At 40.9% G+C, this 16,352-nt stretch overlaps 1 protein-coding gene across 1 annotated transcript; it reads left to right on the top strand.

Annotated features, from left to right (window-relative positions):
• The first annotated feature begins 238 nt into the window (after nt 1–238).
• LOC135250603 (ankyrin repeat and SOCS box protein 11-like) lies at nt 239–12,425 on the top strand. The gene is made up of 7 exons (XM_064327099.1): nt 239–458; nt 634–713; nt 2,565–2,672; nt 2,777–2,927; nt 6,272–6,406; nt 8,196–8,387; nt 11,696–12,425. The coding sequence occupies exons 1-7, from the start codon at nt 326–328 to the stop codon at nt 11,818–11,820; spliced, it is 924 nt and encodes a 307-aa protein (XP_064183169.1). The 5' UTR covers nt 239–325; the 3' UTR covers nt 11,821–12,425.
• Nucleotides 12,426–16,352: the final 3,927 nt, after the last annotated feature.

The raw sequence follows: 16,352 nt of genomic DNA, 5'->3' as shown, positions 1-16,352 counted from the left end.
TTTCACTGTTGATGTTAACACTATTTCTGTTGTCAGATATGGATTTGGTAGCATGAGCAATCTATATGTTTACATATGTTTAAGTTCTACTTCAGCAGTCCTTTCACTGCCAAAGCAGAAATGCAAATGCCCTTTAGTTTCTACTCAGTTGTTAATTCTGCTGTGCTACAACCTGGCAGCTATATGGGAACACCATGTGTGAAAGTAATCGAGCTCGCTCCTCTTTCTCGCACAGTCACACCACTGAAGCACGTGTTCCCATGCCCCCAAATTTGGCACGCAGTAAACAACAGCCCATCAGCTTTCCCAAACAGGACCCGAGACCATGTCGGAAAACATTACCCCGCACCAGAGAAGCTGCGCAGGGAAGAGGCAGGACATTACAGGAATCTCGGACCTGTCGTGGGACTCCAGAAAAGATCTTTATGGCAATTATATCTGCCATACGTTTCAGGGGGGTGAGTGAGGCTTGTTGAACCAAATGGAATTTAAAAAATGAAAATAAATTATTAGAAAACAAACAGAAAAGAAATGTTTGACCTTAAAATTGTTAGGGGCTTTATATATTAGTTTGTACTGTATGTACATGCATGTGCGTATATGCATATTTGTGTGTGTGCGTGTGTGTTACAGGGTCCTGGGCAGACAGGTCCCCTCTCCATGAAGCCGCCTTCCAGGGCCATCTACTCTCCCTCAGGACACTCGTCACACAGGTACACAATGAACCACTCCACATATCACACAGGTACACAATGAACCGCTCCACATATCACACAGGTACACAATGAACCGCTCCACATATCACACAGGTACACAATGAACCGCTCCACATATCACACAGGTACACAATGAACCACTCCACATATCACACAGGTACACAATGAACCACTCCACATATCACACAGGTACACAATGAACTACTCCACATATCACACAGGTACACAATGAACCACTCCACATATCACACAGGTACAATGAACCACTCCACATATCACACAGGTACACAATGAACCACTTCACATATCACACAGGTACACAATGAACTACTCCCATATCCCAGGTCACACATGACCGCCCACATATCACACAGGTACACAATGAACCGCTCCACATATCACACAGGTACACAATGAAGCACTCCACATATCACACAGGTACACAATGAACAGCTCCACATATCACACAGGTACACAATGAACCGCTCCACATATCACACAGGTACACAATGAACCGCTCCACATATCACACAGGCACACAATGAACCACTCCACATATCACACAGGTACACAATGAACTGCTTCATATTTCACAGGTACACAATGTGAACCACTCCACATATCACACAGGTACACAATGAACTACTCCACATATCACACAGGTACACAATGAACCGCTCCACATATCACACAGGTACACAATGAACCACTCCACATATCACACAGGTACACAATGAACCAATCCTTATATCACACGTAAAATGAACCTTAAAGATCCCTGGGGTATGATGTTGGACACATGTAAATGGAGCCAAACTGTAGTGAGCAATTGTGACTGTAAGTCAAATCTGTTTCACAGTGCTCCTTTTTCTGAAAGTGTGTCACCATTCAAGTGTGAATCATTACTCCCCTCCTTTCCTGTAATGTCCTGTGCATCCATATGCATTGCCAGAAGTAAACAAACCTGACAATGAGGCAGGTGATTGCAAACTGCATAGGCAAGACAAAATAAATTATAGTTGGTTTTGTGTATATTGTAGTATCTCATGGAAGATAATACATGTCATTGAGGGGAGATACACTACATAACCAAAAGCATGTGGACACCTGAACATCACTCCCATATGTGCTTGTTGAATATCTCCCAAGGGGCCAAGGCTGGGCTTTGTTTTTGAAGTTCACTTCCTGGTCTTGCGAGAGATGTTGCTCGCTAGCATGGTTGGCAGGATAAATCATTCAGCCACCTGTGTGTTAAAATGTGTGTTATTTGAGAATTTAAAAAATATTTTCTGGACCAATCTGGTGACCACTGCCTAGGCACTATGTTTTAACAAAAACTGCATTTCTGCAGCTTCAGAATGATTTTCGCAAGCCCCTGGAATGTCAATGGACGATGTCACAGTCACTTCGTCCATTTTCTTTAGGCTATGGTTACCCTGCTCATTTTGTTACTGTGTCATATCGCAGGGTCCACCCTTAAAAATGTATAAATGTCCACATATGAAATCATATTTATTCATACGAAATCTAGCATATTGGCTATATGATGATAGATTTGTAAAACACTCACAAACTTCCATGCACTGTCATGGGTTATGCCAAGTTTATGATGGTATAATGTAGTCTTGATGCAATTTCAGTTCAAGTGAAATGTTACCAGTTGAGACACTCTAAGACAGGGATCAGCAACTCATGGTCCTCGAGGGCCGAGAACTGCTGGTTTTCCACCCTCCCTTTGCGTGGGAGTCAGGTGTGAAGACACTCTGGCCAATTAGTAGCACTAATTACCTGGGAGAAAAGAAAACCAGGGATTTAAGTTTAAGTTTTTAAGTTTTTTTCTCTTCCCAGGGTTTCAATGTGAATATTGTCACCATGGATGGACTGTCTCCCCTCCATGAAGCTTGTCTGGGGGGCCATGCTACTTGTGCAAAGTTGCTGTTGGAAAATGGGGCCAATGTAAGCAATTCTACTTCTATATATATATATATATAATACATTTTTTTGGCTTACATTTTTGGGGGTTGTGTTTAAAAAGCAAGTGCATGTGTATTTGTATCAAGGTTACCATGGTGACCATCAACGGCATAACCCCACTATTCAACGCCTGCTGTAGCGGCAGTGCTGCCTGCTTACGCTTGCTGCTGGAGTACGGCCCCCCCCACCACCCCGCCCATCTGGTGGCTTCACCCATCCACCAAGCTGCAAAAAAAGGTGCTGGCTGAGGCTCCATCACATCCTGTTTGAGCAAATCATGTCTCTCTTGGTGAATTTCATGTAACAAAGTTCTTATTCAACATTAGCTAATTCCACAGGTAGATAAGTTACTTCACATGAACTAAATCATATTTATGTGAGCTCCATAACGTTTGGGACAACAACATATTTTTTCTTGATTTGGCTCTGTCTAACATTTTAGGTTCGTAATCAAACAAATCACATGTGGTTAAAGTGCACATTTTCAGCTCACTGCATACGCCAGATATCAAAAGAGTAATGGTGAAAATACTTCTTACATGAAATGAGCTTTATCTTTAAAAAATCTGTCATTTCACTTTTGTCCTGGAGAGTAATAGTGAATGAATTGTTTGACATAATTAGTTGTTGTCTTGATTAACTTGCCTTTTGTGCACTATTGAGTTGTAGGAAGTGTTTATAATTTCAGCCCTCTGGAACAGGAATAGAGCAACCCTAAGTAGTTTAACGTCTTTTGTTAGGTCCAGTACTATATTCTGTTAGTCACATCACATTTTTTTGCCAATTTCCTTACCCTTTCTCTTCTGCCAAATTTGGAGTAGCAGTTGTTCCTCTTAATCACCACTATGTGCAAGGAGCACTGCAGCCAAAAAAATATGTGTGTACCTGGAAACAGAATTTATGAATGGTTATCACTGCACCCTATTTCCAGTAAGAAACTATTTGAAGTTATACATTCAGTTTACAGGATGATTGACTTAGTGCTGCCATCTGTAGGCAAGATGCACTCTACCACTGAACCATGTACTCTAAGATGTTCTAACATGAAAGTCAGAACAAGACAAGGCCAGGTGATGAAATTTACTATTTATTAATAAAAGCTGAAATTTGTGGTTGTGCTTTGGGGATTTCTAATTGTGATATGTGGGTGTGAGCTAAAAGCAATTAGTCACTTGTATTGATCAGAAAGCCTGACAGTCCAGAAAAGTCCAGTCGCGAGCACGGTGTGCTATTACACCATTGCACAGGATTTCTGTGTGCCATGGGAATGGTGAGAAACATGCCCCAGTCACACATCAATTTGCTACATTTCTTACAGGAAAGTAAAAGGACAGAGTACAAACTGTTGTATCACACAGCCTCAATCTTCCTGGCCTGAGAATATAAATAAAAAAGGCAATAACTGCATTTAGATAACCTACTATGCATAAAAACACGTAAAAAACCACCTGCTCAGTCTGCTTATAATGGCATCATAAAAACACCACCTTACCAAAAACTGTAGGCTACTTAGGCTGCCCGTGAACTTTAAATATAGACCCACTAGTCTGAATTTGGCCCACTTTTTTGTTTTTGGTTAATAAAAATCAAAGGTAACTGAAACATCCAGGGATCATTAGTGGCTTAGATCTAGTTCAGTATTTTAGTGGCTATAATTTCTGCAGCCTACTTGAGTATATTTGATATACTAAAAGTTACAAAGTTAAAAGTTCAAGTATAAGCCTGAATTAATTTAATCAAGTATATTTTCCTAATGTGTATAATAATTCAAAAGTGAACTAAGTACATTTTCTTATTTAAAAAAAAGCATTCTATATTAGTGTGCTTATAATTCTTTGTAGGGTCTTCCTTGTTGAAGTTCCCTTCCACCTTAAACTGTTTATTCAAGTAGTAGCCCTATCATATGATATCATGAAAGACATCGCTGCACCACTCCATCATAGAATTCAGGGGAGAATCCATAGTTAGTAAGAAACCTGAACTGAGCCTCAGCCATGTTTTTGGGTAAATGAAACTGGTTGCACAGGCAAAGTTGTTTTTATTGAGAAATCATTGAAAATTAATGGTAACATAGCAGCACATCTTACCCGAATTTCCCTCCTCAGTCCTAAATACATTATGCTACATCCTCAGCTTGCTTAGGCTTTAGTAGATATGCCTCCGCACACTGTTTTGTAGTTGAACATAAAGCAGTACATACTGTCTCTTGGAGTTGCCGTCAGTTTCCCCACAAGATCCATCCAGACCGGTACAAATGGTTCAAACACTCGAGCAATTTCAAAAGAGTGTACAATGAAATACTGGTCACTTTATATACAAAGTGGCATGGATATATGAAGCTTACAGTACTTGAACAGGGTTGTGTTTTTCGCGTTGTTTGATGTTCTTCTTCTGGCACTAATTGGAGTTCAGGAATATGGTGCTATCCTATTATCATGCATTTCTCAATGACATCTTTGCGTTTGCAGTCAGTTCCATCAACTCAAAAACATGGCTGAGGCTCACTTCAGTTTTCTTATGTACTAACTACAGATTCTCCCCTGAATTTTTCTTGTGTAGCCTACAGTTTAGTGCTGGTTTTAAACACACAGAACCCACAACCTTCTTGATGTGAGGCGACAGTGCTACCCACTGCACCAACGCCACCATGCCACCCTGATTGAGATGCAGTCAAAGCAAATAGCCTTTTTCTGAAAGACGGTATTTCTCAATATAACCGTGCCACGCATTTCTACACTTGCAGGCCAGGCACACCACATGGTAAGAAGACATTTTAGGACAGCGCTTTCGATATTGCTTGTGTCAAAAGTGCTGTGATGGAAACAGCAATAGATGTACTTCACAGTCAAATCTATCCAAAATGCATAGAATTTAGGCATTCTTCACGGTAAGAATAACTTACTGTGTCAATTTTGAAGCCTGTCAAGTCCCTTAGCTCTCGCTGAAAAGCCAAACTGATGTTCATTTGAGTCTTGTCTTGCTTGGTTTAATTTCTTTTTACACACGATCTTTTCTTTGACAGTCTTTTTTCTTTAAAAAAAAAATCAGTACGCACTTTTTTAGTCAAATGCGGAACTAGTAATTTTGGCAGATTTCTCTCTGCTATTCTTTTATAGTTTTCTAGGCAACTAGCTAGTTATAGCACCATCTCCGCCCTGACAGTGCTGTGAACATGCAACATAATTAACAGACAAAGAGCTCTCCTGATTGGCCTTCTTGCAGAGAGCTGTCCTGATTGGTTGTTAAGATTTAGGCACAATGAAATTTAGAGTGGCTGATTTCAGGGAGACCGGATTTTTTTCTTAGAGTCTATTTATTTATTTATTGATATCAGGATGTGAAGGAAATTTACCCAAATAAGAATAAAAGTGTTCTGAAAACAACTTACATAGTGCACCTTTCAATCAGCGTAATCGGCTGTCAAAATAGAATGTTCAATTTGAAATAATTCAGCAGTAACTGTTTCTAGGTAACATAGTTCACTGCAAACATTTCCCTTGTTGAAGGCACTTCTGCTGTGAGAATAAACATATTTACCCTGAAACTGATGGCTGGGGATGGTTTTGGTCATCTGTTATCAGGCCACTGGGAGTGTGTGGAGATTTTGTCTGCCAATGGAGTGGACATTGACCTGGAAATACTGCAACAGGGAACCCCTCTCTACGTGGCCTGTGTCTCTCAGAGAGCAGACAGTGTGGAGCACCTACTACAGTTGGGTCAGTCTCTTTAAACTCTTGCCATGGCCCACTGGCCACTTCTGCAATAGTAAGTTTTTGAGGTATTCAAGATGCCTAGAAAAAACAACAGATATTCTCTCCAGAATTGAAGCTAGCCAGTCTGACTGCACACTACACAGTTTTGCAATGCATGTAGAGAACACATCAATCATGGTATTTCAATTGAGTGAACATGTGCCAATTGCCTCACATATATATATAAATCATATGTTGTCTCCTGTTATCCCAGTTATGTAATATTGTGCATATGTATGGTGTGCATGTGTTCATGTTTGTGTATGTGTGTGTGTGTGTGTGGTATGCATGTGTTCATGTTTGTGTGTGTGTGTGTGTATGTATGTGTGTGGTGTGCATGTGTTCATGCGTGTGTGTGTGTGTGTGTGTGTGTGTGTGGTGTGCATGTGTGTGTGTGTGTATGTGTGTGTGTGTGTGTGTGTGTGTGTCTTTCTGTCTGTTTCACAGGCCTCCCAAAGAATACCGTGAAACAACTAGATGGATACTGTTCTGTTTCAGTCTATGTGGGCAGCCTCTCTATCTAGAGGAGATGGAGCTTTTTGTGTCCCTGAATAACTGCTTTGAAGTACTTCTGTAAATGGCCTTATTAATCCGTTCTGCAATTTGTGTGAAAAATATGAGCTGTGTGGCCACAGTGTTTCCCACAGGTTAAGAATTTATTTGTGATGGTTGATTCCACGTACGTGTTGGGGGTGGGGGGCGGCATTGCATTGTAACTATTAAGAGGTTATTACATTTTGCTGTACAGACAGATACGGGCACATTTTAATATTTTGTGTTAAGGCAATTTATTTATTTATTTATTTATTTATTTATACATTGGTCGTGTCTACAGAACCAGTGACAGAGAGGATGAACAGAGTGCAAAAGGAACCCAAGCGAAAACAATTTTTGCTTTAATGGTCACAGTAACAGACAAACCATCAGAATGATTACAATAAAATGATCACATACAAATTCTAAACATATCTATCATAAATTAAGGGCTTTAAAGTACTTGGTGCCTGATATCCAAAATGCCCCAATTTCTAAACACAATGATTTTAATTAATTTCAATTAAAGTAAGTTGGTCTAACTGTTTATCATATCTGTTACTATAACGTTAATGTGGTGCAGTTTCTCCCTCCTCCTCCTTTAGCCTTCTTTTTTAAAGAATCATTTTTTTAATACTCATCTCTGTCAAAAGTGAAATGTTTATTTTTAATTAGCTATCTAAGCAAAAGTTAGCTAGGTAAATGCTGATAATTTTAGCGAGCTAAATGCTAGCTAAAATTAATCCAAATAATATTGATAACTTTGCAGTCTTGGTTAGGGCAGAAGACATGTTCTTTTGAAGAAATGATGCATAACAACATGCATTTTGAAAAACTTAAAAAAAGATATTTTGTTACCTGGCACTAATGCGGTTGTGGGACTGTCCTTCTACTAGTGTTCACATTCAAACACTGTCCTCCCTGCTCTGCTCTACAAACGGCGACTACAAGAGGGAGGAGGGAGGGCCAGCTAACGCAGCAAAACAAGAGTCAGCTGTATGTCACTTTGACATTTAAAAGAAAAAAACAACAACAAATGTACAGTGTGTTGTTTATAGAAAAAAGCAAATGAATACCAAAAAACCTTTTGGGCGGTTGTAAATCTAATTGGGCAGGCCACCCAAATAAATTCATTGTATGGGAAACACTGGGACATTGCGATTGGGAATTAGCAGGTCCATCCAAAAAGGCTTATGTGAATGTGTGCTTCCCCTCCCAGGGGCTGATGTCCACAGTGGGAAGGCCCAGGAGTCACCCCTGCATGCCGCAGCACAGAGGCCCAGCGTGAGGGTGGTGGAGCTGCTGCTGGAGTACGGAGCAAATGTCCAGAGCAAGAACTCTGAGGGGAGGAAACCTGTGGAGCTGGCAGCACCCAGCAGCCCTGTGGAGACAGCACTGCAGCTGAGAGAGGGTATGATACCCCGCACACACTCACAGGGTTCTGTGCTTCACAGAGTGCTTCTGCACAGAAAAGGTGTGGTGAAGTGAAGGTCTCGTGGCAGGTTACTGTGACAACACTCTCGGGTGTCGCATCCTTTAAATAAATTTAAAAAACCACGTTGCCCTTGGCTAGGGGCGATTTCACCTTTAGCTGACTGGTAACACAGTTGCCCATGGCAATCTTTGGACAAGTGAGAGGCCCAGGTTCAAATCCCACTCAGACTGTCTAACTCATTATATATACAGGAACACACATTCACAGACAACGAAATGCACAAAGAGAAATGCACAAAACAGACACAATTACATGTATAGTACATAGACACAGATATACACACATATGCCCATGTACATACACTACATATTGTGGCAGGCTCACGGGTGTGGGGTTTCCACGTCACCAATTCGATAACTAAACAATCACACGAAACACAACTGGAGTGAAATTGGGGGATTTATTTAGGGAAAATTTACACAAGGAGGGGAAGGGGAAATTCAGCAACCAATCCAAAGTCCACAATCCGTTCTCGTTGTCCTTTTCCGTAATCCAGGGATATCCAAAAAACCAGGTCCTCAGCCAAAACAGTTCGGTACACAGCGGGGTTCGTCAAACAGTCCGGGTCACAACAGGTAATCACACAGATATTTTTAGCTCTTACTCACTCTCCACAACACACGTTTCCCTCACGGTACTTTACGCCGTTTGTGAACTCCGCTTCCCCTTTTATCCCTCTCCCCTTAATGGCTTAATTAGGCCCAGGCTTGCCTCGTTGGGGCAGGAAGTCCATATAAGGCTCGGGGGTGGAGCCAGCGGGCGGCAACGTATCTGCCCTCAATGACCACTCCCCTCACCTCTCCCTGCCGTCTGCCACAATATATATATATATGTACATACACTACATGGCCAAAAGTATGTGCACACCTGCCATCCAATATCACAACCAAAATGATGGGCAATAATATGGACTTGGTCCACCTTTTGCTGCTGTAACAACTTGCACCCTTCTGGGAAGGCTTTATACTAGATGTTGGAGCATTGCTGCAGGGATTTGCCTCCATTCAGCCTAGAGCATTAGTGAGGTGACCCAATCACTCATTGGGTGATTAGGGCTGACTCATAGTTGGCTTTCCAACTGATCCCAAAGGTGTTGGATGGGGTTGAGTTCAGGGCTCTGTGCAGGCCAGACACACTGTTCTTGACAAAACCATTTTTATATAGACCTTGCTGTGTGCTCAGAAGCATTGTCATGCTGAAACAGAAAAAGGACTTCCCAAAACTGTTGGGCAAGTACAGAATCGTCTAGAATGTCATTGTACTGTATGCTGTAGCATTAAGATTTGCCTTCACTGAGGCCTAGCCCAAAACATGAAAAAGATCCCCAGATCAAGGGATGTCCAAATACTTTTGGTCATATAGGGTATACATGTACCTACACACACAGAGGCACAAAGATTTGAGAGACAGTTTGCAAAAAGCACAGAATCAGTGACACCCGCAACTTCTGTGGCAACCAGCCAGCCATAATCAAGGTCTCCAATCAAGAACTCGATAAGCACAATCAGTTCTCTTCGTGCTGGGCTAAAGCAAAAACCTGCACCCATGTCAAGCATTTTCAGGTACGATTGGACCCCCCTTTGCTATACATATGCAGCTGTTCTGAGTCTGGAATAGATTTATCCACTTATGACGTGCTTCACTTAAGAACTGGCAGCAATGTATGGGCTGCCCTCAACTCTGCCCAGCCCATACATTCCTGCCATAGCTTAAGCACTCCTTCGCCATTATGGTAACACTGTGACAACAGGTGCTCCAGCAAAGACTCAAATCTGACAATGTAGGCTACAAAAAAACAAATTTAGTTGCGAACAAACTTTAAAGAAATAAAAACAGGCACGCAGTAACCCCATTTTTTGAATAGTAATAATGTAATTTGAGCATGCTCTGTTTCAAATTATGTTAAAAGCAAAAAGCATACTCACTGAAGCGGTTATATACACCAGCCTATCAATGCATTTTACTGGAATTCGTTCCTTGCTGCAACTGCCTACTGATTTTCATGAGCACTTTAGGTAGACAGAATGTGATTTTCCTGGACAGCAGCCCTGCCTCTATTTGGTGGCTGACCGCATCCGCTCCAGTTGCGACAATTTATTGCATCACTTATCGCCTTTCTCATTAAGCATCCTACTCCCAATTTCCATCAATAAATTAAAGCCTGATTGCTTATGGTACTTTTGGTTTTCACTTGCCAGTTCTTTCATACTATGCATGCATAGAAAGTTTCAAACTGCCAATTTAAGTTTTAAAATAAATATCTTACGTGGTACTCCAAGGATGCAATACCATTTCAAGAAAAAAGACTGGTTACATTATGTAAGATGTGGAGCTTTTGGAGCTTTTACACTTTGAGGTTTAATGTTTCTTCATAAATACTGGTGGTTGAAAAGCAAAAAACAACCTCTTTTCACTTGGCATACGATCCAAGCTATCATTTTCCTTTAACATTTATGAGATGCTTTTATTTTTTTATTATACTCAATCAATTAATACAGCTGGATATTTAATTGAGGTTAAGTACCTGCTTTTGTGGTACCCAGCTGGGAATTGTACCTACATCCTTTCAGGTGAAAGCCTAGGTTTCTAACCATAATGCTACTTTACCTTGCACTGCTTTTAAGTGAGTGAGGACAGTCTTAAATAACCTTAAGGATACCATTTCCTCTGAGTGCTCATCAGAGCAGTTTTGCATTTGTTAGTTTTTTGTGTATTTGTTTTACCTCCAAGACTAGTTTTAAATAGGATTCTTGTTCCACAGTTTGCACAGGTGCACCGTCAGGCTCCCAATTACAAAATGCATATTTAAAATAATGAAAATAAGAAAGAAAGCAGACAATACTCCTTTCTTTTTGTATTTATTATTTGTTTATTACGCAGAGCCTTTTTAATGTGTGGAACGGCTTTCCAGGTCAGGCAGTAGAGGCAGACCCATGGTGTGTTCAAATTCAGGCTTGACACGGCGCTGGATACTTTCTCGTAGTGTCTGCAGAGCTGAGATTTATGCAGGTTTTATTTTCAAACAGAAATGAATTTAAACCTTGGAAATATGGTGTGCCGACTCTTCAGTCACATCAAAGGCCCTCCACACCCCTGCTTCAGTTTGTAGGCAAATGAAGAGGCCAAATAGACTGCTCTCATCATTATTACTCTTACGTTCTTATGTTGTTTTGTTCCTATATTATGTCCTCCTTTTACATCTGGCTCCACCCCTTTCTCCCAAGGGCCCTCCGTTCTCTCCCAGCTGTGTCGGCTCTGTATACGTCGGATTTTAGGGCGGTCTCGCCTGCACCTGGTGCCCAGCCTCCCCCTCCCCCATCAGCTTGCCAAGTTCCTGCTCTACCGGTGATAATGACGTTAAACCCAACCCTTAGACATCCTATCACCCAGTCCAATGCAGAATTCAAGAAGATAGAAAGTGGTTGTCATCGAACACCCCCCGACCCCCAAAATACTGCAGTCAGATGTACTTGGCTTATGTTGGTACATTAACTGTTGGTCATTAGGTTTGCTATGGAGGTGGATGCAGGGTATTTTAGAGAGAGTCTGTTTGTGGACATACACATTTGTACACGACATGACTCTTAAGTATGTAGCACAGTAATGCTCAACTCCACACAAATGGAGTATAATGTTTTAATGAATTACTCCCAGAGGCCATTTTAAGCCAATTATCTTGTAAGAAGTGTTCACTAATGAAACAGAAAATGTATTGTGAGTGATAAAATGTATTGCAGGTAATATGTGCTATGTATGAATTCAAATAAGTTAAGAGCGCCTTCTGGATACAGAAATGTTACATGCTTTCATAGGCCTTACTTTTGTAAATGGACTGACTGCTTTTCTTTTACTGTGGAAGGAATGCAAGTCTTAAATGCTAAATGACCTAATTACATGGAGAATTATTTAATTAAATTCTTATATGCCAAAGGACCTTGTTGATCCTTTTGATGACTGTGGCTTATTTTGTCATTAATTTGGAGCAGTGTTTTTTGTTTGTCTGTTATTCATCATTTTCCGTTTTGACCTCAGCAGTGTTTCATGGCTACTATCCTATCTATATCTACTGTTTTATGTGATTGTTTTCAGTCCTACCTGCCTATGAAATAAATTAGAACACCCCAGTGCTTTCTATGTCCTGCAGTAGGCTGTGAACTAACGGTCAGATGGCTGATTCTGCACAACACTTTTCTTTAAGTCCTACTCTGACCATGGCAGCTTTGAGGTCACATGGTGGTCAAGGCTTGATCTGAGATCAGGCTGCATTATGTGTAATCAAGGCAGCGTATGTGCAGCGCTGCAGTTAGAGCTCCACAGGTTCCCCCCTCACTTTCCTCCCAGCATACCCTGCTGCAGAATGAGGCTGACACTGATGTCAATTTATATCACAACACAGAAGGCCAAATCTCTAAAATTCATTACAAAATTTGGCTTAAATGGGGTTCATGTTTTTCTCTAACTCTAGCAGGAACTATTACAATGCATAAGTATGGAACTGGTTCCATATGGAAAATAAACATTATCAACATATTGACAAACAGACAGGTTATTTTCAGCAGAATTGTGTGTATTAAGTGCAGAAAATTTGCTTAAAATACAGGGGGTGGGGGTGGGGGTGGGGGTGGGGAGGCTTGGGCATTAGTGATGTTGGGTGTGTGCAGGTAAAATACATTGAACTTTGCTACGTGTTACATCTTTACTGCAACATGAGAAACCGTAATTCCACATCTGGTTGCACTCCTCCACCCCCATTAAATGATCATCATCCTGATAAGAAAGAAATCAAAAATGGACCCATACTACAAAACTGGTGTAAGCTTTGAAAAAAAAACATCATCAGTGCCCATGGCCTATATGCATGCAAGTAAGAACTTTTCTCTGAAGGCACTGAGACATCTGCTTCACATCGCTCTGCCATGGGAACCACCGGTACAGGACTCCCAGATTATCTTCTAGCTTACCCAAATGCCTGAAGAGCTGTTTTGTCCCAGGATCTTCCTTTGTCCTTTCTTTGATTAGGTTTCCTTACTTTTTGCCAGTAGTTCAGAAATACTGTATACTGTATTCGGTATGTGAATTGCTGGGCTGCTATAGAGTGAAGGGACAATACTCAGAAAATAATTGGACCACCTTGTTCAGAAATACAAGCAGGGAGTATACAACCAGTGAAGAGAGAACACTGCAGAGTTTTTCAGAGGTCACCCCGATCTCTGACCTTCCACTATTCCTGGAAAAGGCATTTGCATTCTCATTCTGTCCCAAATTGTCTAGTACTGTATATGATGTCAAAAGACTGCACTGCCACCAAATCAAACAAGTTCCTGTCTTCAACCCAGAAAACATGCAAAGTTTCCTGAAAGTTAAATGGCTTTTATTTGATGGTCTTCATTTTAACACAGAGCAGAATGAGCTGATACATGATGTGGGGGTCACTAGCACATGAGGACGTTTGTGTAGTGCTTCAGGTAGAGGAAGTTGACAGAGCAATGAACAAGATCCAGATAATAAGGTCCAGATAATAGTAGGATCCAGGAAAGGTCCAGATAATAGTAATTTCCCACTGAGAGCCAGTTAAAAGGGATTGTCAGGTATGTTCTGTGAGCTTCCCAATCCCTCATTATGAAAGAGCACTCAGTACCTGCACTATGCGTCATCTATCATATGTCTGCTATCCAAGGAAAACCACCTCACCAATCCCAGTGATTTCTGCTCCATAGCAGTAACACGTCTTACTATGAAGTGCTTTGAACAGCTGTCACCTATGCAAAATAAAGTTCAGGACATAGTTGACCCCTCACAGATTTCTTGCAAGGAGCATCAAGGTGTTGATGATGCTGTCTTATTTGTATAGAAATGTGATCATGTTTCAAACCCCTCTCACCCTCTCCACAACCAATATAACAATCTGCCATTTTAAGGCCTAGGCTTTTTTTTGGGTAACATCAATAACGCTTTGAAAGGTACAGGCTTGTTTTTCATTATTTATTTATTAGGTGAGGGATACATAACATAACATAGCATAATAACGAGAACAGGCTATTGAGCCCAACAATGCTCGCCATTTTCCTGAATAAATTAGTGCTCTGATTACCTACAGACTCGATAGTATCTAACACTGTATCAAGCCTAGTCTTAGAAATCGCCAGTTTCTGCCTGTACTACGTGACCTGGCAGGCCACGTGACCTTTCCATTTATGTCCCCTCATTCTACTAACAGAAATCAACCTGAAGAATCTCTTGTAGTTCACTTTGTAGATCCCCCCCTTATGAATTTAAAAGCCTCAATCAAATCACCCCTGAGTCTCCTTTTACTAAGCTTGAAGAGGTTAAGTATCCTAAGTCTCTCCTCATAGCTTTTATTGTGAGGTGGTGGCACCTCTCTCTCTGATTTCTGCGGGTTAATTGACCCTGACGAGGGGCAGGTGTATGAGTACTATGGTGAGGTGATAGCACCTCACAGGTATTTGTCTGAGCTAATTGTCCCTGATGAGGGTCAGGTGTAGGAGGCCTATATGTAGCCCCTGATTTCTGGGGTTCAGTGCAGACTCATTGTTTGTCAGACTCTTAGTGTGTAGGGGTGTGAGAATTGGCAGAAGTTACCGTGTTGATCCTATCTGCCTGATTTGATCACCGTTTAGTTTCTTCTCGAGTTGGTGATCTCTCTGCGCTGTGGAGGACATTTTGCCCTTGTCTCTTTAGTTTTCTTTTTGTTTTCTACCCGCCGGGCTGTGAATATCCTTTTTCTTTTGTAAGTGACCCCACTCTGTTTTTCTAGTGGGGGTTTTCTTTTTGGGCAGCTACGCTGCGGCGGTGTTTAATTTCTTTTAGTTTTCTGAGCCCGCTGACAGAAGTTTCAGTGAATGGAGAGAGCGATTACTTCGCTCTTTATTTGGTTTTTCCCCTTCCCTTTCTATCGCTCAGCAATTTGGTGGTTATCCCTCAGGGTTAACTTTTAGATCCCCCTCGGTCCGCAATTGCGTCCCACCCTCCTCAACCGTGACAGTGGCATTTTTTGCTGGCATGTGAATTTTTTTGTATTATATTTTATTATAATTTCATATCACATGTACATTGTCCATTTGCTCTTTTTTTTTTTTTTTTTTTTACAAAGTAGTTTGAACTACTTTTTCTAAGTAGCTTTAGTTAACCAAACTAGATTTTTCCCTAGGGTAGCTTTGCTGTAGTTCAGCTTCTTCCACTGTGGAGTAATGGGTAGCTTGCAAAGCTATGCTTTCAAAGTAGCTTCCCCAACACTGTGGAGAGCACAAATGTGGAGGCCATGTCCTGTCAAAACCTCCCCAAACTACAGAGACAAAGAAATCTGAGTTTCTGCAAAAAAAAAAAAAAAAAAAAAAAAAAATTAAGAGGCGATTGCTGAGTTAATTATGTGATTACCAGGAATATTGCTATACAATTTGATAACATTTCAAGTTTTGCCAAATCATTTTACTCACTAAAAATGCAATAGCATTATTATTGAGGCATTGTGTGCACTTCTCAGAACATAATGTTTCCCAAAAAATAAAATAATAATAATAATAATCTTTGTCAATAATAAAGCTGAAATTATTTCACATCTAATTATGGATTCTGGTGGTTATTTCTCATTTTAGAAGTCACATAAGTGCAGAAGATTGACTAACATAGTATTAAAATTTTCTGGGAGTGGACCCCCAGACCCACCGTCAACCCCCCACACCCTTAACAAGCACAACGAGGTAACCTCAGTAACACAATTGTTTTTTCTTGGTTTTTTGGCTCTGTAGGTTAGAATATAGACTGTTAGCATTTATTTGAAGGCATTTACATCCTTATTGGGTGATCTGTGAAAATCCCGTTTTATACATGGTACCCCCATTTAGAGGGACAAAAAATTGGACA

This window comes from Anguilla rostrata, chromosome 3, assembly GCF_018555375.3.
Source record: "Anguilla rostrata isolate EN2019 chromosome 3, ASM1855537v3, whole genome shotgun sequence".
In the NCBI taxonomy this organism is placed as follows: domain Eukaryota; kingdom Metazoa; phylum Chordata; class Actinopteri; order Anguilliformes; family Anguillidae; genus Anguilla; species Anguilla rostrata.
This window is presented reverse-complemented; position numbering and strand designations above follow the sequence as displayed.

Excerpts from the sequence above, each read along its gene's own strand:
- LOC135250603 (XM_064327099.1), top strand. The coding sequence starts at position 326 with ATGTCGGAAAACATTACCCCGCACCAGAGAAGCTGCGCAGGGAAGAGG. Across the intron at positions 714-2,564 it reads TCAGGACACTCGTCACACAG|GGTTTCAATGTGAATATTGT; the intron begins GTACACAATGAA and ends TTCTCTTCCCAG. Across the intron at positions 2,928-6,271 it reads CCACCAAGCTGCAAAAAAAG|GCCACTGGGAGTGTGTGGAG; the intron begins GTGCTGGCTGAG and ends ATCTGTTATCAG.